General features: G+C 39.9%; 1 protein-coding gene across 1 annotated transcript; it reads right to left on the reverse strand.

Annotated features, from left to right (window-relative positions):
* Nucleotides 1-348: 348 nt before the first annotated feature.
* Nucleotides 349-16,857, reverse strand: PERP (p53 apoptosis effector related to PMP22). Its single transcript, XM_008006876.3, has 3 exons — nucleotides 16,457-16,857; nucleotides 5,646-5,786; nucleotides 349-1,849 (listed from the first exon to the last, which is right to left on the reverse strand). Exons 1-3 carry the CDS (start codon nucleotides 16,668-16,670, stop codon nucleotides 1,623-1,625), a joined length of 582 nt encoding a protein of 193 aa, XP_008005067.2. The 5' UTR covers nucleotides 16,671-16,857; the 3' UTR covers nucleotides 349-1,622.
* Between the last annotated feature and the right edge of the window lie 4,384 nt (nucleotides 16,858-21,241).

The following is a 21,241-nucleotide window of genomic DNA, read 5'->3' on the forward strand; positions in this document are numbered from 1 at the left end:
CAAGGAGGGGGCTTCAGCTACACTCCACAAACGTCCCCCGGGTGTCTGAACCTGCCAGAAATCTCTTAGTCCATTTTCCTCTGGTTGGTAGGACTGTAGAGAAATCGTTTAATGTGTGTCTAGGGTATTGTTCATTGAGGAAAAAGTTCAGGGAGTAGACGACTAGAATTCATTAATCTCCACTCAAAAATTGGTTTTGGACACCTAAAATGAGCAAGGCCTTTAAAACTTCAAACAAACAAACAACAAAAACAACTTTTCATTGTAGACCATGTTCTTATTACCCATTGTTTTTTAAATTCCCTTACCCAGATTTGAAAAACGGAAAAACTACAAACTGGAAACAAGTTTAGAATACCTGGTTTATTGGGAAAACTTCATAATGAAAACTACAATTGGCTTTTTCCACAACTTACAAAATAATAATCTGATATTTAAAATGAATTGGTTTTCATTATGTAAGTAGAAATGGTAAAAAAAAAAAAAAAAAAAAATAGTAACCCATTTGATGCATCATATATATGCTATTCAGAGAAACTCAAATCCCCGAATTCTCCTGTGGCATGTTTTACATCAGACATTTTACATCTGTTTACCAAGAAAGACCAGGATTTTAACTATATGTAGGTTTCTGCTTACAGTTGCAAACTATCAGAAGCCTGTCTATATGATAGAGCCCAGATAAACCTGAGATTTAGAAAAGCGAGTCATTTATTCTCCTGAGGCTGTTTTAGTGGCACTTTTGTGACAGGAATGACCCTCCTGATGCTTTACTACACGACTTAACCAGATCTATCCGTCATGATAAATTAGACCCAGTCCATCTTTCAATCCAGTGTACTCTGGTTCTGAACATATAAACACAAAACACTACAGATTTATTAATATAGCATTTTCCCATATCCTAACCCTATAAAGAACTTTAAAGAGAAAATTTCGTCTAAATATTTCACACTTAAAGTAAAGCCTTACTAACTATGGCAACAGGTTTGGACCACGAAACAGTACCTTCCTAGATGACATACCGAGTCAACATGAAGCCTTAGCAAAAATGAATGATTCAGGATATTAATGAGAAATTCTCACAAACGATATGCATTTAGGAAACGATTTTGCTTTCCTTAAATAGTCTGAAGGCTTAAAAATAAACTTTTTTTGCGTTTATTTTAGAATATTTGGTCATTAATAATTTGTAACATTATCTTCCTCTTATCCTTAGCCCTTAACAGACCCAGTGCATTCTGTTTGGAAATAACAAGAATTTGATCAGATTATTAAGTCTTGGAAACCTCCTTTTTACCTTATAAAGTGTTAAGTTTCATATTCATATTCTCTTCTAAATGTACTATAAATGTTACAGACAGATATAAGGAAATATTGGCATAGTATAGGTAATTAGTGAAAAGACACAACTTTCACAAAACATATTAAAAGATAAACATGAAACTATAACACTATAACACTACTTAAAAAATATTTCCACCCAAATTATTTTAGCATTTTTGACTAGTTTAATAATATGAACACTGCCAAAAAATGGGTTCAAAGTCGCCTGGAGAAACAGTTTCTTCTTCTGGAGTCCATCTCAGCAGCGGCGATTTTCTCCCATACTCATTCTCAAGTTAGGCAGATGTGTAGAAGTACCTGGGCTTGGCATTACCCAGAAGGTCATCTTCGTAGTTGGGGAGGCAGCAGAAGAAGAAGGCACAGCCAATCAGGATAATCGTGGCTGCCCACCCAAAGCCGTAGGCCCAGTTATAGATGTAAGTGATACCGGGGTTGGCATGAAGGGCGAAGGTCTGGGTGTACTTCACAGGGTAAATTACCAGGGAGATGATCTGGAACACAGCTAAAGGGAAGAAAAAAATCCCAGGGTATGAATGCATACATGCATGAAGGAATATATACACAGTAACGACAGATTAACTCCTTCCACCAAGTTTCTGCCTCGAAATAAGTATAAAATCTACCTGGAGGCAGGAGGAATCTGGTTAGGCAGAGGCCAAAAAAGATTCTTGACTACTGTGTGTAAGAGATGCCTGGCACTGAGCAGTATCACACACATATGCCAAATATGTGAAAAACACACACACACAAAAATAATTGGAGAGCCATTCTATATTACATAAGCATTATATATACTAAAAAAAGTACAAAACTGGCATACAATACAAAGCAGCACAGTAAAGAACAACCTATTTTTTTCATCTTTGTGTTTCCTATACCAAACACATACTTCATATGTTCAGTGTTAGCAAAAGTTACATATATATATATGTATATATACACACAGGCATGCACATATATACACACAGCCATGCACACATGACTCAACATTGATATTCAATAACAAATCACTGGAATATTCATTCAATAAGTAAATGACTAAATGAAACAATGAACTGATATTGAGAATGATCAAGGGGAGAATCCGCAGAGGAGCCTGCAGAGGACGTGGGAATCTGAAGAGGAAACAGACGTGGAGGGAGGGCAGGGGGAAGGGCATGGGGAGGTGCGGTGGGGACAGGAAAAATAAAAGCAGCAAATGATCACAGTGCTTAGGGAGGTGTGAGTGACGATGTGGAAAGAAACACATGAAGATTTCTAAACTCTCTGGGATAATAGTCACATTATTACAATTATTAACCTTTGTAATAGTATTTAAGTAATTTCAAACAAATTATAAATTTCACACGAAATGTTCATTATCGAGTCTACTTTCGTGGTCTTTTTCAATGAACATGCATGATTTTATAAAGCTACAATGAGTATATACATGTGTGTTCTGCATCATTTTAACTTAATATTTATATGTACATTGCCATGTCAAAGGGTCTGATTTTAGCTCTTTCACCATAAGACACTACTCTCCACAAGGAGGGACCAAGTAGCTGTGCCCGCTAGGAAGGTATCAGGAAATCTGTAGTCCTCACCACCATTTTTCTACCATCTTAATTCTTTTCTACAGCTCCACAGATGTACCTTGAAGTAGTTTTCTTTTTCTTCTTCATTTTTTTTTCCACTGCTAGAAAGGCTATAGATGTTTCTGTATCTTCATTTGTTGCTTCTAATTCTTAACTAAACTAAAACATTCCTCTTGTAATTTACAAAGGACAATCTTAGGGCAAATCTTAAATATTTATCTACTTCTGGTATACTTTAAATAGCAAACTCTTACTATTTAAGTTTGTCATTTGCTACCACATACTGTGTAAGATACAAAAGCAATGCTTTTCTACGTTGACTTCTAATTTTCTTGGTAATAAATATTAAATATTGCTATTTATCAATTCTGGCTCATCATATACGAAGTCCTTATAATAGTTTGGATTAATTTCTGCCTAATTTAAATTGTATCAGTGTTCAATTTTTCTGACGTTTAATGTAAGAATATATATAAAATTAATACAACTGTTTCTATGAAACATACCTTAAAAGTCAAATAGGCCTTATTCAACATTACCACTAAAAGTGTGTTGAGATTCCTAGGGTTTTTATTCTTCTAAATACATTTTCTGTTCTATTTTTCATACTCTTTAAAGGAAAGGACGAGTATTAAATTACAAAATGAAAATTCTAAGTTAAGCCAACTGTTAAGCTATAAATCTGTTGAAGCTCACTGAACTAATTTTCTTTACAACAGTAACTCTGCTACCCTGTCACTGTGGATGCCCACTGCTAGATCTTTTTGTTTTAATGCTACAAGAAAGCAATGGATAAGAGTTTTACTAAGAATTTTTTTTATTCTGGTAAAATATACATAACATTTATCATTTGCACTTTCAATTGTTCACTATAAGTGTACAATTTAGTGGCATTAAATAAATTCACAACGTTGTGTAACCATTACCACTGTCTATACCCAAAACTTTTTCATCCATACATAAACTCAGTATCTCTTTAAAAATAACTCCCCATTCTTCCCTCCCCGCAGGGAGTAACTTTTATTCTGCTCCCTGTCTCTGTAAATTTGCCTATTCCAGGTAGCTCATGTAAATGGAATAATATATTTGTCCTCAGTCTGTGCCTGGCTTATTTCGCTTGGCATGTTTTCAAGGTCCATCATGTTGTAGCATATATCAAAATTTCATTCCTTTTTATGGCTGAATAATATTCCACTGTACGTATATACACACTCTGTTTGTCCGTGCATCTGTTGATGGACACTGGTTGTTTCCACCTGTTGGCTGTTGTGAATAGTGTTGCTATGAACATGGGTTACAAGTATCTTCAAGTTCTTGTTTTTAATTCTTTTGGATATATACTTAGGAGCGGAATGCTGGGTCATATAGTATTTACTAGGATTTTTTCAACTAACATTAATGTCTTAGTGTGTTATTTATTTATTTATTTATTTGAGATGGAGTCTCACTCTGTCACCCAGGCTGGAGTGCAGCGATGCATCTCGGCTCACTGCAACCTCCACCTCCCAGGTGCAAGTGATTCTCCTGCCTCAGCCTCCCATGTAGCTGGGATTATAGGTGTGCACCACCAAGCCCAGCTAATTTTTGTATTTTTAGTAGAGATGGGGTTTCACCATGTTGGCCAGGCTGGTCTCGAACTCCTGACCTCAAGTAATCTGCCTGCCTCGGCTTCCCAAAGTGCTGGGATTATAGGCATGAGCCACCACACCTGGTCTTAGTGTGTTATTTCTAATGGTGAATTAAACTGGCATCTATGGAGTTTTCTAAGACACATGAAAAGAAGATACATCAAGTGTGTTTCTTTGTTAGGGTCTCATAAATTTAAACTACAAAAATAACCAAGTAGAAATGAAAGTGGACACCAACCAGGTTCTTTATACCTTTTGTGATTCCAAGTCACTTCTGATTTTAAAATAATATTCAAAAAGCAAACTTTGAAAATATGAAGATCAAGAACTTTATTTTTAATGAAGAGAAACTGTCAGATGTGCCGTGAAGAGAGCCAGGGCTGTGTATGGACCAGCCGGTTTTCTCAGGCACTCCTCCTGCCTCCCCTGTGCTGCCCACAGCTCTATGAACTTAACTCTCCTAAGCTCAGGGAACCAGCACAAAATGGCCTTCCTCCTGGTTCATGCATGATCATACAGACCCCTTCGAGTCATAAGGCTTCCGACCTGTTTCCAAGACCACCTGCTCACTTTGTATTTGTACCTCGGGTCTGTAGCTTGAATGTCTGCTTTGGTCCCGTAAGCCTAAACTGGTAAGAAATGACCTGTGGCCTCGCTTTGCCGCTATCAACACCTTCTCTTTCTTCCCTGCTCGGAATGTCCAGTGTTACTTCTGAATCTAACAGGTCCCCTCGGCAGGGGGCTCACAGCAGGCCTGGGCTGGGGACCACAATGGAGAGCACTGCTTTTCCAAGGCTGACATAGCCTAGTTTCTTGGGAGTCAGTGGATAGGGCCCCCTAAGAGAGAGAGGGGCGTGTAGAGTGACAACCCTTGTCACTTGGATGGGGAGTACAGAACACTGCATGAGCCACAGGAGGAAAGGGACGCAGATCTTAAAACACTTCTCTCCTCTGTTACTTCTACCCTAGTGATACATTTTCCAAGAACAGATTATAAACTGTAACAGTCATGGGTCTTCTTTGTGGAATTGACCAGTACTAAGTAGATGCCCACTGAAGGCATAAATGAAGAATTGCTGACACACAATCTTACCAGCCAAGGCAAGGAGACCTCCAATCACTCTTAGGAAGACAAGCATCTGGGGTCCACAGAGGGCGAAGAAGGAGAGGATGAAACAGATCACCAGGATGATGAAGCCACAGAAGAGCATGGCAGCCGCTGCTCTACCCCATGCTGCAGGAAAAAAAGAAACAGCAATTAACGAGACAGACATATCAAGTTTAAAAATTACTTATCACAGTATCAATATAGTTTTGGGCTTTTTTCCCCTACTAGTTATATTTGGATGGAAGGACAGTTTTTCTTTTGACAATACTCCATATTTTAAGGGAAGAACAGGCAATTCATATGTAGGACATTAATATACTGAGACTCAGAAATGTCTTTTCCCCCTCAGTTTTTGGCAAAAGTTTACATCTCTGAAATTAAAGTCAAACTTCATTAATCTGTTTCTCGTGTGATAAGTTTGCCACATAATGGGTACAAGGTTCACCCAAGTTCTAACGCAACATGATCATAATAAACAACATTTTTGGTACTGAATAATCCAGATTATAAACTCTAGGAAATGTTTGTAAATATCTTTAAGGGATCTTTGTTTCATATTAATGTTTGGTTCCATACGAAAATAATCATTGAAAAAATATATTTATGACTAGGCAGAGGTGTTAAATAAAACAATTTAAGTGTGGAGAAGTAGTTCTGATCTTATAACAAGCTTATAACTAGCTTATAACAAGATGTTATAACAAGCTTGGGAGCAAACCACTTTCCTAAATTTCTGCCTAAATTTTAATTTCTTAAGATTCAAAATGTATTTTACAATAGATTTTAATGATTTTTCTTTGCCCTAAAAAAGAATCAGGATTTGATGGCAATCAAGTTCTAGGTTTGAAGACATACATGGGCACCTCCAGCCCTGGGTCATTCTATTCTGCACTGAGGAAATACAGAGATCCATGCTATCCACACGAATGATTCTAGTCAACAACGCCTATTGTTCAACCCACCCTCATTGTTAAAACCTCTTCACACACAACCTTGCCTCTAGTGGTAACACCTAATAACATTCAGGACATGCATGAGCTCACTGAATCCTCACAACAACTTTTTTTTCCGTTTTATTTTTATTTATATATATATATTTTTTAATTTCAGTAGTTTTTGGGGTACAAGTGGTTTTCGGTTACAGGGATGAATTGTATGATGGTAGAGATTTTAGTGCCCCCGTTACCTGAGTAGTGTAAATCTCATAATAACTTCTTAAGGTGCACACTGCTATTGTTTCTATTTTAGAAATGAAGGATATACTTAGAGTTCAAACAGCCTGACCATAGCCACACAGCTAGTCAATGGTTTAGACAGAGTTTGATTTCAGCCTGTTTGAATCTAAAACATGACTTTTAAAAAATAATTTACACACTATAAAGTTCGCCCTTTTAAAGTGTATAATCCAGTGGTTTTTACTGTATTCACAGCGTTATGCAACCATCTCCACTAACAATCCAGAACATTTTCATCGCCCCACAAAGAAACCCCGTGCCCATCAGCAGTCACCCTTTATCCCCTCTTCCTCCAGCTTCTCGCAACCACAAATCTACTTTCTGTCTCTATACATTTGCCGATTTGGGACCTTTCATATAAATGGAATATCATATACTATGTGGCCTTTTGTGACTGGCTTCTTTCACTGAGTGTGGTATGATGCAGTTCGTCAGGTTATAGCATCAATCAATATTTCATTCTTTTCAGTGGCTGATTAATATTCTATGGTATGAATATACCACTTTAGTCTATGTGTTCATTTGCTGGTGGAAGATTGTGCACTCTTAACCTATTAGCCTTCACTACATTTGAAAAGGAGAGTCATGAGTCACATGTCCTCCGCCTTGACATTACTCTTACTCTGTAACACAGCACAGCTGACAGTATTTGTCCTCCCTTAATTCTACGTCGTTTGACTGGTCAAGGTGAAATGAAGATGGAGGCTGGCAGAAAGAGCAAGGGTGTTGGAGCTGCTGGACTTCATTTGGACCCTGCCTCTGCCCCGTTGGCCATACTCCAGTCTCTGCATCTGTTAACCAAGGCTACAAACGCTTGTTCCAAGATGATGGCGAGGAAGCACACTCCTGTAGTACCAGTGACTAACTCCCCAGCCCTCACTGCTCCATACATTCCTCCTGTGTCCCTGTGACTTTTCTCCAGTACCTCATGTCTTTATTTTCTTCTACATTTGCAAGCTTCTGCACCATCCCATAAAGATTGTTCCTCAGTCATCTGATGCATTTTTCTCTCTTCATCTGTTAGAGACAAACCTGAGCTAAGGCTCCACATGTCCTTCTCCAACTCCCATGCACCTTCCAGGTCTTCCTCTAGATTCATGAATGACTGGGGCACAATAGATTATTAAGGAGATAAAACATTTTTCTGTCCTAGAAACACTGTTTTCACACAAATTAGGTCAGGATGGGGCTGAGACTGTACCTGATTTGGCCTAGTTTTATATGGACAATTTTTATTACTTTCCTCCAAATCTTCTAGCTCTTCCTGTCAGACCACTGAGAGATTTGAGAGATAAGGTTAAATGGGAACATTTTATTTTAAAATAGAAAGGAATAAAGCCCAAATGTTAAACTTAGGAAGCCTCTTTTCTCACTTTTGCCTCATTCTTCAAGATAACTTTTAAGAGAAGAGGGACCATGCTTTGGAAAGGATATTAATTAATCAGACCTCTCTAAGTACAGCCCATAGACCACAAAGGCAAAATAAGTAGTAGTGCTCCTTAAAATGATACTCATTCCTGTGCCTCCCTCCAGACCTACGGAATCAGAGCTTGAGTGGTAGTACCCAAGAATCTGCATTTTATTAGTGTTTCTTATATCCATAAAGTTTGAGAACAACTTAGATGAAAAAGTCCTTATTAAAACACATGCAGCACTATCAAAAAGGTTCGTATAACTTTAAGTATATTGTACTTATATACTGTCAATTATAGTTTCATTTCTTTAGATTTTTTTAAATGGCCACTGGTAATCATTAAGTTCAATTAAGCCCAATAGTTAAATCAAATAAGCAAAAACATTATTTTAATTTTATGAGTTCACAAGTTTGAAACTGCAATGAAAGGAAACATATCTCTATATGCATGTGAAATAATGCAAACATAATAAAAATCATTGCATGGCAGAATTTTCAATAAAAACAGGCAAAACCTCCTAACAAGGAACGTATTTCAATAACCAAACTTTTACAATCGCAGATAAAGGTTTGAAAAATCTAGCCAAATAAATTATGTATGATATTTCTGTAAAGAGTAATATTAACAATTTTACTTATTTGAGGAAAATTAACATAAAAAGATTATTACTGTTATACTTCCTCTAACATTATAGCTGAAGTTTAATTTATGCTTAGTTTCCAGTGCTTGGAAGGAATTAAACCAAAGAAATGGCAAGCCAATTCACCTAACCTAAAGCCAAGACATGAATGTAAATATAGGAATATTTTAAGAACTTTTCCCATGCTATCTTAAAACAATTCAGTTAATGTCTTATTTAAAGTGCTGAGTCTAAAGACAATCAAAATGGAAAATTAAACAACATTTTGTCTTGAGAAAGACTGCCTTGGAAATAGAACGTGTAAAACCTGCTCCTTGCATCACGGAAACACCCACATTGAATCACTTAACTATCATTTAAGACAGAAATCTTGGCACAGTTCTAAAGATCCTGACTGATGAATAACAGACGTCTTCAAGTAAAGCAATCTGCCTTCTCATGTCAATGACCATTTAGACCATACCAGGTCTGAGCAGGGTCCTTCCAGCCCACCGTTCTGTCTGAGAAGGGGCTTTTCAGATGCAGACACTTAGAACGTGGGTATCCTCCATGACCTACATTTTGAAAAGTTAATCACTTTATGCCCTAGGTAGCTATGGTCTCACTCAGTTACCCAGAATGAGCCTACTATCTACAAACTGACCAAACCCTTTAGGAGCTGTTTATATTTTTATATTATATCATGGTCTAAATTCTATCCTATTTACCAACCCCACTGGAAAACATCAATTTTTAGAACTTGTCCTAAAGCTACATCTTTCATGATTCAATAGATGGTCCTCAGTTTTTCAAAGAGAGACTGTCCATCTTTATCTAATATGAACATAAGTTTGTCTTTCATTACTATTTTATATACCAAATTTGTGTGTGTGTGTGTGTGTGTGTAAGTGTATGGGAGAGAGCAGAAAGGATTCTCATTGTCAACTGTCATTCTCTGGATTAAGACCACAAAAGCATTCAGTACTCCAGGTAAATAGATGCTGCATTTCTGTGTAGGAAAGTTTTGTTTGTTTGTTTTATTTTCTTAAGGGAAGAGCAATGTGGTGTCCTAACTTTATTTTCTAAGTGCCACTTGGAAAAGTTCATGTAATCAAAGAAACCAATAGCATTATAAATTTAAGTGATACTCATTAGATGAACAATAGCTTATCAAAGTTTCCTAGCCCTTGCAAAGATTCAACATCAAATCAAGAACATGGACACCAACGTGTTTTAACGTCACCAACAAAACTGAGTTTTTCCTAGGAAGTGTTTTCAACTTTTTTGTATGAGAAAGCATGCTATATTGTTTTCCAGAAATTACATACAAAAAACCCAAAATGTTACAAGGCTAGTAAGATCAACTAATAAGAGCAAAAAAGTAAAAATAAATAAATACCTTAAATGTCGAGCTAGAAATAGGCCAGCCGTGGTGGCTCATGCCTGTAAGCCCAGCACTTTAGAAGGCCGAGACAGGTCACGTGAGGTCGGGAGTTCGAGACCAGCCTGGCCAACACGGTGAAACCCACATCTCTACTAAAAATACAAAAATTAACTGGGTGTGGTGGCACACGCCTATAGTCCCAGCTACTCAGGAGGCTGAGGCATGAGAATCGCTTGCACCTGGGAGGCAGAGGTTGCAGTGAGCCGAGATCACGCCACTGCACTCCAGCCTGAGCAATAGAGGGAGATTGTCTCAAAAAAAAGGTCAAGTTGGAAATGATAAACTGAAGCTTGAGAAAATCAAATAAACTTTTATTTTAAGACAAGAAGAACGTCATTAATATTTTTTAAATTGTTGGTAATACTTTGGAGACGATCACTAATTTTCCCCCCAAAGGTAGTCCTCCTCTTCATGAATCTGCTGCATTCTTCAGTAGTTTTAAACGTGGCCTACCCTCTTACTCGATGTCCTTATGACACTAATGTGGCACCCAGCCAGAGTCCAGTCCCTTTCCAGAATACAGGATTCATCTGTCAATAATACCAAAGATTCTGTATCTTATGACACTAATGTGGCACCCAACCAGAGTCCAGTCCCTTTCCAGAATACAGGATTCATCTGTCAATAATACCACAGATTCTGTATCATCCAAGATTTTGTCAGATTCTTCATATTGTTTCTATAACGCTCTTTAAGCCAAACATAGGCAGAACTGAAAACTGGATAAAACCACAGTTCAAGAAATAAAAAAGATCCTGCCTACAACTAAATGTAAGCATGGGAGAATGATGTATTCAAAAATATAGTTTTGCATATTCAATGAGGAGGTAATCTGCAGTGATTTGGCCAGTGCTTCTGAAACTTAAAAGTGCTTACCTCCTCCGGGAAGTAGTTAAAATGCAGATTCCGATTCTTAGGCCAGCACAAGACACTGGACGTCCAACAACCACCCAGATAATTCTGCTGCACTGGTTTGCGACACTTTGAGCAGCAAAACTCTAGAGAACAATTCATAACAGGCCCCCCCCCCCGAAAAATACATAAATAGATACCATTCTGCAGAAGTTCAGGAAGGCAGTTAAATGGCTCAACAGAGAGATGGCAGGGAGAATACATGGGAGAGCATTCCACAGCTGGTGTGAGATTCTTTACATGCTCTGCATGGTCTCATGAACCTGACTACTCCATTGCTCTCTGTTACTTTAACCCTTAATAACCTTCTTTCAGATGATTTATCTAATCAACGAGAGGAAAAGCCATTCTATACGAGATGGGGTGAAAACAGGAAAAGTCAATCTAAAGACAAGATAACTAGCAGTGAATCTGGGATCTACCCTCAAATATTTGAACATCTGTCAATGAAAGAAGACCGCAAAGTAGGAATTACACAGCTCTGTCAGTTTAAGAGAAGTACTTGGAAATAAACTGTATCATCCAGGGAACAGAACTAAGTTGTTTAATAAGGGACGAAGCTTAGTCACGGGTGCTATGGATGGGTGCAGGCTTTGGTGAAAGTTTGAATCTGGTGTACTTTAATTCCCTTCTAATTATAACATCCCAGTAGTCTGCATCCCTTTACAGGACAAACACAAGTTAGGGGACACTGAGAAGAACTGAGGCTGTCTGTGGTGGCTACTGCTGAGAGGGGCACATGTGGAATGAATGGCCTGGACTAGATTACTGGGTCCTAAACATTCTAGATTTTATAAATCATACGTACTTTTAAAAATTATTAAATCAATAGAGTAGCCAACTTTTTATTTTTTGCTGTGTAAGGACTTGAATGCATACATGCTCATGCAAACAGTAATCTGTCTGCTAATGCCTAATTTCATAAATTAGGAAGAGTTTTTTGTTTTGTTTTGTTTTTGAGACAGAGTCTCGCCCTGTTGCCCAGGCTGGAGTGTAGTGGCATGATCTTGGCTTAATGCAGCCTCCGCCTTTCGGGTTCAAGCAATTCTCCTGCCTCACCCTCCCGAGTAGCTGGAATTACAAGCGCCCGCCGCCATGCCCGGCTGATTTTTTTTTTTTTTTTTTTGAGACGGAGTCTCGCTCTGTGCCCCAGGCTGGAGTGCAGTGGCGCAATCTCCGCTTACTGCAAGCTCCGCCTCCCAGGTTCACGCCATTCTCCTGCCTCAGCCTCCTGAGTAGCTGGACTACAGGCACCCGCCACCGCGCCCGGCTAATTTTTTGTATTTTTAGTAGAGACAGGGTTTCACCATGTTGGCCAGGCTGGTTTCGAACTCCTGACCTTAAGTGATCTGCCCGCGTCGGCCTCCCTGAGTGCTAGGATTACAGGCGTGAGCCACCGCACCCAGCCAGGAACAGTTTAATACCTTTCACTACCCAGTTCCCACTGAAAAAACCACAAAGGCATGATCTCAAAATGAAGTCCTTTCAATCAGCAGTCTCCAACCTTTTTGGCACCAGGGACCAGTTTCATGGAAGAAAATTTTTCCACAGACTGGGGTTGGGGTGTGGTTTTGGGATGATTCAAGGGTATTACCTTTATTATACACTTTATTTCTAGTATTATTACACTGTATTATATATAATGAAATAATTACACAACTCACCATAATGTAGAATCAGTGGAAGTAACAGTCTGTGGTCTCAGGGTTGGGGACCCCTGCTTTAAGAGGAATTTAGACTAATGTAAACTATTGACTTGTACTTACTTTTCTTATTTATTGTGCATTTGAGAGCCACAGGGCTAACTGACCTAAAACTATTTCATGTAATACTGATTCTTTGACTTGTCCAACAGTGATTTCATGTTAAAAACAAACAAAATATCGATGCGTTGGCAGTATGCAAAGGGTGGCTTTGGTTAAAAAACAACAACAACAACAACAACGGAGGCTTTGTACTTCCCAGTTTGGATTCAAGGCAAATACTCGTCAATCCTCACTGACTCCCTGTTTCACTCTGGTGCACAAACTTATCGCCATTATTCTCCACTTGAACAAGCTGGAGCTTGCCTGCGATTTGAAATCTACACAGCTGAGGCCGAAAATACCCTCCTGATGTATTCTTTCTTAAAAACTGGAAAAGAAGGTGCCAGCGGTGCAAAACTAGTGTGAGTGAACATACATTTAAATTTCACATTTTATTTATAGGTGAAATTTGAATGATTTCAATCATTAATCCATAGATTTTCTTTTCCTGTTTTGACAAATATAAACCATGATTTAAAAAAAAATCAAATAATGTTTTAAGCTGGGTGTTAATTTAGCTGGTACTATCATGTCAAAGAAAGTATTCAGCAAATAATTTGGCTCATTCACAAGGAAAAACGAGGTGATTTGGTCATCTGAAATTCTTAAACTGTCAGTAACAGTGAAAAATATAACATTCTGCTTTTTATATAGTTCTAAGGATTTATCTTTATAAAAACATCCATACTCATTAGGATTATTGTCAATATTTGCCAGGAATAACCTGTGTCTTTACTACCAAAATGAACATATTGTTATGAAAATCATCTAATAAGAGAGGTGCTGAAACAGTTCGTAATAAAAAGACTTTCTTAATAGTTACAACGGTAAATCAAAATATTTATTGCCTAGTACATATGAAGAAGTTTTTCAAAGTGGATGTACACACTCAGTTCTCTATACGGAGATCTCATTTTAATCAGAGCCATCAACCTTATTCCTTGTTGCACAAGATACTGTGTGTTTGTGCATATGTGGGAGTGTGTGTAAACTGCTTACTTCATTTTAGATAAAGTACAAGCTCATGTAAATATATGGTTTTCAGTAAGGCCTTACTGAGGCTATCTGAAAATCTAGAGTTCATAGACGCCTAGATAATCACCTTACAGTGTCGTTATACACAGCTTCTACAATTGTGAGGCAAAACTAGCCAATGTGCATGCGGTGATGAGCACAGAAGTATAACAAACACTTAAACTCATCTTTGACTAAAACAGCCAGGGGTAGCTCCATATCTGCTGTCTTCTTCCCACAGTCACCTCATGACAGCAGATCCCAGATTCATGATTTGATTCTAGATCTTCAGCAAGAGCCGTGTGTGTGTGTAATGCATTACTGGCACTTAATTACCTTTGCAAAGGTAGCAGGAATAATTAAATTGAGTTGTTAAAGCTACTACCATTTATGAAAATCAGTCATGCTGCATTATAAAGAGATTTTTCAAGATCCACTTAGAAAATCGAGCTTTTCTAAGGACCAATTTCTATGTCAAACTGAATTATAAACCACACACTGGTTAGTGTTTTCTTTACAATGAAAAAAATTAACATTTAGACTTCTAATTAAAAATTCAACCAAACTAAGGAAAAAAAAAAAAAAAAAAAACCTGCGTACTGCCTTCCATATACAAAGCAATGTATCAGTCTAAGGTGGAACAGCCACACCCTAAAAAGGTGAGCACATCCTGCAAGCCAAGAAAAATAAAAATGGCATTGTGCATGTTTCACAAGAGGGCTGTGGTCACAGTCAGAGCTTTGCAGGTCAAATCATGTCCCGGCAATAGCACTGATCATAGTTCTGCCAATATCCGCCCCCCCAGTCGAAGGCACACTAACCTTACTTTATATGTGGAGGATTACTGCGTATACTTTGGGTCTGCATTAGTCTTTGGAGTAGGGTATAATTATCAAAGTATGTTTAAAAACACACACGCAGATCTGTTAGGTCCCCTACAAGAGACTGAGTTCAGATGCACTTTAACTAGAAGATAGAGGTACATTATTTCAAAAAACAATGAATTCCCTTTAAAAACCTAAAAGACTGGAGATGATACAGACCTGAACTGGCGCAGGGTTTGTATGGGTTTTCAGAGAAGAAAACACACAAACTGCAAGGAAAGCTGGAATTTTCTGCAGTGTTTACATTTGACTACCCGGCTAATGGGGACCATGCTTGCTTCTGTGGGGGAAGTTCATCATGAGGACGTCCAAAGGATTATACCAAAGAAAGGGCACTAGGCTGCTGATATAGTACCCCAGAAACACACATAAACGGGATTGGGTTGGAAGCCCTGGGCCACTTCAAAGAAAGAATCAAGTAAATGATAATAGTAAGAATTGAAAACAGGCAGGGTAGATTGCTTTCTCTGTTTAAAACTATTAAACCCAGTAGGTAAAGCCCATTTGGCTTTAAGGTTTTATTAGGCTCTCACAGCCCCCCATCTCTCCCACACACATTGCTAACCACAGTAGACTCCAGCTGTGATTCCCGTCCACCCCTAGGCAAGGAGAGGGGGCTTCCCACTGTGAAAGAAAATGCCTTTTCAAACAAGAACCACGCTCCAATCCTGACTATCAGCAAGGCAAGCAAGGAGCTTCCTCCATGCTGGGAAAATGGCGCACCCCAGGTACATTAAATTTGTCAACTGTGCTTCACTTCGCGGGTGTAGGGAATGTGTTGGCTTTTTAGATTTCAAATCAGATTAAAATAATTAAGTTTTCTAAACAGCAATGCCATGCTTAAGCCAAAGGACACTCCCTAGAACAAGAGCTAACAAGAACTAGCCAGACCGGTAAAAAAGACTGAAGTAGCTATTGAAATCGTTAACTGCTAAAACTGCCTGAAGGGGTTTTTTTTTAATGGGAACGTTTTTTTCAGCTATATCAAGTTGAACGAATCCACTGATATAGTAGGGGAGGCACGTTATTTCAATATTTATATTTTAATCATAAGAAGAAACAGGAGGAAGAGAAATTTCAGGTCTCCAAGAAACTTTGTTCATTAGATTTACTCATCTAAACTTGCAATGCTTGAAATAATCTTTCGTACGTAACTGATAAAACCTAGGGAAAAAAAACAACTATACAGTTTGAACTAGGGCCATTTCTTTCTTTTTTCCTTCTTTCTTTTTTTTTTTTTTTTTTTTTTTTTCTGTTTCTGAGCTTGGTGTTAGCCACCCAAAGCTACCGCTGCTGCATTTGGTTCAGGTCAGATGCATGAGCCCCAGCTCGCCCTAAACAGGCATTCTGAAAGGCACCAGCTCCCCCTGACCCTGTGAGGGCCCACCACGCGCTGCGGCTTTTGCAGGCCGCAGCCCCGAGGGCTTCCTGGAGGCGGAGGCGGCGGCGGCGGCGGGCTGGCACTCACCGTACTCCATGAGGCTCTGACAGCCCTCCTCGTAGGACCCGCTGCCGCCACCCTCTTGGGAACATTTCCACCACAGCGAGGACGTCTGGGTGTGGTCGCTCGACTGCAACCAGCCGCGGCCGGCCAGCGCGATGATGTCGAAGGCGATGGCGCTGAGTAGCAGCAGGGGCAGGATCCAGCGACAGCGCTCGCAGGCCAGGCCGCAGCGGATCATGTTGACGGACGGCGCGGGGCCGAGTGGAGTGGAGCGAGCGGAGTGGAACTAGCGGAGGAGCGCGCGGGACGGGCGGCAGCGGAGAGTGGCCTGCGAGCGCGGGGGCCGCCACAAAAGTGAAGAGGCCGCAGGGAGGCGGCTCCCGAGGACGCCGCTCCGGGCGGCCCCACCTAGATTCCGGTGACTCAGAGCGCGCCCGCCCCGACCTGCCGGCCGGGCCGGGGCGGGCGGGGCCGCTGGTAAACAGGCGGGGCTGGGGTGACACCGGGCGGCGGCGGAAGGCGGCCCGAGGGTCCCACGCGTCCCCCGAGCCTCCAGTCCCGCTCGCCTGGTCCTCTCCAGGCGCGTGTTTTGTCTTCCTGGCGCACCAACAATATACACCTGTTTATCTGCACAGCGCCAGCCTACTATCTGACCCCTGATGTCGCATTGTGGCGCGGTGGTCAGCAATGCCATATTTGAGTTTTCAGCAGTGTGAGATGGGTGTTCTAATTGCACCTGTGGATAAAGGTTGCACTCCTTTGGACGTGTGCATCCAAACCCAGAAGCCCGTCCCAAAGCCAGAAGCCCGTCCCTGACCCCTGCTGACACAGGTGATCCCTTCCTCCTAGGCTCCACCTTTGCACCTTGGACCTTGGCTCCCCGGGTACTCTTACCTCTGCATGCTGTTCTTTCCTGCTGAGTTGCCAGCTTTTGGAAAGCGGAGGCTATGCTGAATTTATCTGTGTATCCCTAGTGTCCAGCACTGTGTCTGGATCTCAAGAGAAGCTCTGTGAATTTGATGAATGAACATGTAATTTAACAAATGCTCGCTTCCTTTCGGAAAGGCTTCATCTGGCTTCCCCAGATAATTTCATGTCTCCTCTGCTGCAGTCCACTTCCTATCACGAATCTCTACCTGTTTAAACTGCACTCTTTCTAATCTTCATTTACTGTTTTGAGGTTTTTCCAAATAAAAATCATACGTCAGCATGCAACCTGCATTTAGAATCCCCCCGCCCCCCCCCCCCCCCCCCCCCCCCCGGTGTCCTGGGCTAGCTCCCGTCAACGTCCTGACTCTTCAGGTGTGGCAGGGAGGGTGGGGTGGCAGCCAGGTGTGCCGCTGAGGACAAAGGAGTTGTCAGTGTCAGGCATGTCGGTGGCCTTGGGAAAATCACTGAAACATCTTATGGGGGTCATGTACCTCCGAAGATTTCTTCTGAATCCCCTATGTTTTCTGTTAATTTAATATAAAAGTGGGAACTACTTAAAAGTTATTTAAAATTGTATTCCAATTTGATATTCTCAATAGAAACAGAATGCTATTTTGACTTATGCCATTTTCTGGCAATTCTTGAGGATAAATAAAAGCACGGATAAAGTATCTGAAAGCACATGAAATAATTTCCCCAGCCTTCATTTTACATAATTCAAGTTTTACATAAACCACATCCTATATTTTTATTACAGGTAAATATTTTCACTTTCAAAGAACACAAGAGGGTGTTCTGCCAAAAATTAACTTTGTATCGTGGAAGTTGTGTGAAGAAAATTGTGATATTTATGTTCTCAGGGTTTTCAAAAGTAATGAAGATATTTGTTTAATTAGCTATGTATAATATATTTGTGAGAAAAATTTTTCTTATAAGTCAAATACTGACCAGAAGCAAAGTGGCTTCAGACAAAATGAGAGTTTCGCAGGCGTCTTAATATCTCTGAATAATTTTGGACTTGATATATATAATTTCTTTCTGTTATTCAATGAAACAATTTCCGATGGGCTTGAGAAAAAGAGCTCATCAATGCTGAGGTGAACACAAGGAGATTAGCTCTTCACAGTTTCTGGAAGAGACCACATTGACCCTGGTGGGTTTCCAACAATAACTTACCCAGCATGTGGTGTGGACCGTGGAACCGGATGGTTCAGGTTTAAATGCTTTCTCATATTCGCTGTGTGACACTGGGCAGGTTACTTCAGGTTTTTGTGCCCCCGTTTCCTCATCTGTAAGACAGACAGTGCTAACTTCAGTGTTTTAATGAGTGTTAAAAGAGCAAATACATCTAAAGTGCTCAAGATAGTGCCTGTATATGATAAGGATTGATGATGATGATTTTTCATACAGGTTTTCCACTTTGGAAGATTGAAAGAGGGGAATTTCCATGTTTCTAAAGGGCAAATTCTATAGGTGAATACCAACTGTAAGTGACTAAGTTATTTTAGACAATGCAATCATTCATCCTAGCCATATTCATAAAATGATGGCTCATAGAAAACAGTAGGCAGTTGGATAGTTCCCCCTGCTGGATAATGTAGGGATTATGCCTGAGCACTGAGCACTTGGCGAAAATGTAAATTGTACCTAAAGAAAGCTTTTTTTAAATTGAGGCTTGACTGACATACAAAAAAGTGTATATATTTAATATATACAACTTGACAAATTTGAAGATAAGTACATACCCATGAAACTATCACCATAAAGAAAAAGGTTTTATTTTTCTAACTTGGGGTTATCTGTTACCAACAAAAATACGTAAATATATAATTTTTAAAATAAAAATTGGTAGAAAGTAATAGTAATAATAATAATAGCAGCTAACAAACATCTGCTGGAATTTACTATGTCCCAGTGGGTATTTCACATCCACCTTATGAGGTACGTACCAGCATCTCCTTCATTTACACAAGGGATTGAGGCACAAATAAGTAACTTGCCCAAGACCATGCAGTCACGGAGTGGCAAAGCCAGTCTTCAACCTAGGCAGCCGGACAGCAGAGACAGTGCTATTCATCACAGTGAGCACTCGTAAGAGTTTATGTATGTATTCAAATGTCTCCTTTCTTCCCTTCTTTTGGTCCTTGTAAACACCCAAACTGCTCCTAGTCATCTCCCAAGCTGCAGTGACACGATCCCCCTGCCACCGTTCTGGGCATCTCTGTAGGACCTTTGGGCCATTGACATGGTTCTCTTGTGGCTGTCCAGTTGAGTCCATGGATGAAGTACCCTCCAGTGGATATGGAGTGACTGAGTCTCCTCAGGATGTGGCAAATACTCCCACTGTCAACCATTTGGCAAAGATGCCGGGCCTTAGTTTTTCACATGGAACATTGATGAGATCATGTGATAGCTGTGGACCCCTGAGAGTCCCTAATAATAGTGTAGCCTGAGTTAGAACCATAGCTGTGATCCAGAAAACCAAGAGTATCCTATGTAAATTAACAGTGACTATGAAGACACAGTAAACGTCAACCCAGGATTCTTCTGCCTCACCCACCCAGTCCTGCTCCTCTGACCTGATGAATACCTACTGACCCCTTGACCTCAGCAAAATGTCGCTTCCACAGAAAGCCCCCAAGTAGATTAAGTTCCCGTTACACATCCTCAAAGTCCTGTATGTCTTTCCTTCCAAACTTTTCTCACAATTTTAATTATATATTTATTCTGAATAATTTTTATCCACTCCCACTGCAATGTAAATTCGATGTTGACAGAAGTGTCATATGTTACCTGTCACCACTGTGTGCACAGCGCCCAGTGCCTGGAACATAATCAAATTCCGGGAAGCACTTGTCAAAGGAACATGAGAATCTGTCTAGACTCAAAAGAACTCACAGGGTCTCTGAGCACTCTTCCTTTTAGAAGGTCTTATTGTTAAAATTGTCATCCTTATTCTATCTCAGCATAATATCCTATGATTTTTTTCTCCTTGAAATCATTGACAAATAGTAAGTCTTCTAACATTAAGTGAAGACTCACCCTTCTTTCATTCCTCCATCACTCATGTCTGGCATGTCTTCTCTTTGGCTGGCTTGTTACTTTATCTCTTGTTACTTTAATTTTTTCTGTTTCTTTGTCAATGTCTTGGCTCTTCTCTGAACAACTCCTAGATTTTAATTTCACTCATAATATGTGGTGCCCAGAATTAAACCTAGCGCTCTGGGTGTGATTTCAGCAGTGGTGAAGAAAGAGACCTTTTGTCTCCCTCAGAGCAGATATGACACCTCTAGTAATAGAGTCCAGGTATGCACTTTTTTTTTTGTTGGTCTACACAGATCTCCATCATAGTAAACTTGTGCTTCACTAAAACCTCGCGGATGTGATTACTTGTATAGTTCATATTGTAGATTAGTGCTTTTCTTATGATAAAATTGTTTTTATCCCTGTCATATGTCATCATTAGAATGACCATGATGCTGGCCTGCCAGCATCTCCATCAATCTTTGTTCCTTTGGGACATTTGCTCCTTATTGCTGCTGCTTGTTTTGTGGACAAGTCTTCCATATATACTCATACAAGTCACTTATACCATTGTATTGTGAAAAGGACCAGGACTTCACAGTTCATTACTTGACACTTCAATGCACATAGACAACTCTCACTGTTGGACAACACTCCTATTTTTGGGACATAAACACCTGTGAAACCAGAGTGAGCCACAGAAGGCAGTAGAAGGCTTCTCTGGGGAGGTGGGACTTTAGTCTTGCACAAGACAGAAAGGAAGGGGACTACTTTCCAGATTAAGTGGCCACCTTGGGTGAAGGCATGGGTTTGGGAATGGCTGTATTTTTTAAGGTGTTTTATTTTTCTTTTCAG

Source organism: Chlorocebus sabaeus, chromosome 13 (assembly GCF_047675955.1).
Source record: "Chlorocebus sabaeus isolate Y175 chromosome 13, mChlSab1.0.hap1, whole genome shotgun sequence".
Taxonomy (NCBI): Eukaryota; Metazoa; Chordata; class Mammalia; order Primates; family Cercopithecidae; genus Chlorocebus; species Chlorocebus sabaeus.

Coding starts and splice junctions, on each gene's coding strand:
- PERP (XM_008006876.3), bottom strand. CDS start 16,670: ATGATCCGCTGCGGCCTGGCCTGCGAGCGCTGTCGCTGGATCCTGCCC. Junction 5,787..16,456: donor TCAGAGCCTCATGGAGTACG/GTGAGTGCCAGC, acceptor TTTTTCCTGCAG/CATGGGGTAGAGCAGCGGCT. Junction 1,850..5,645: donor AGGTCTCCTTGCCTTGGCTG/GTAAGATTGTGT, acceptor TCTTCCCTTTAG/CTGTGTTCCAGATCATCTCC.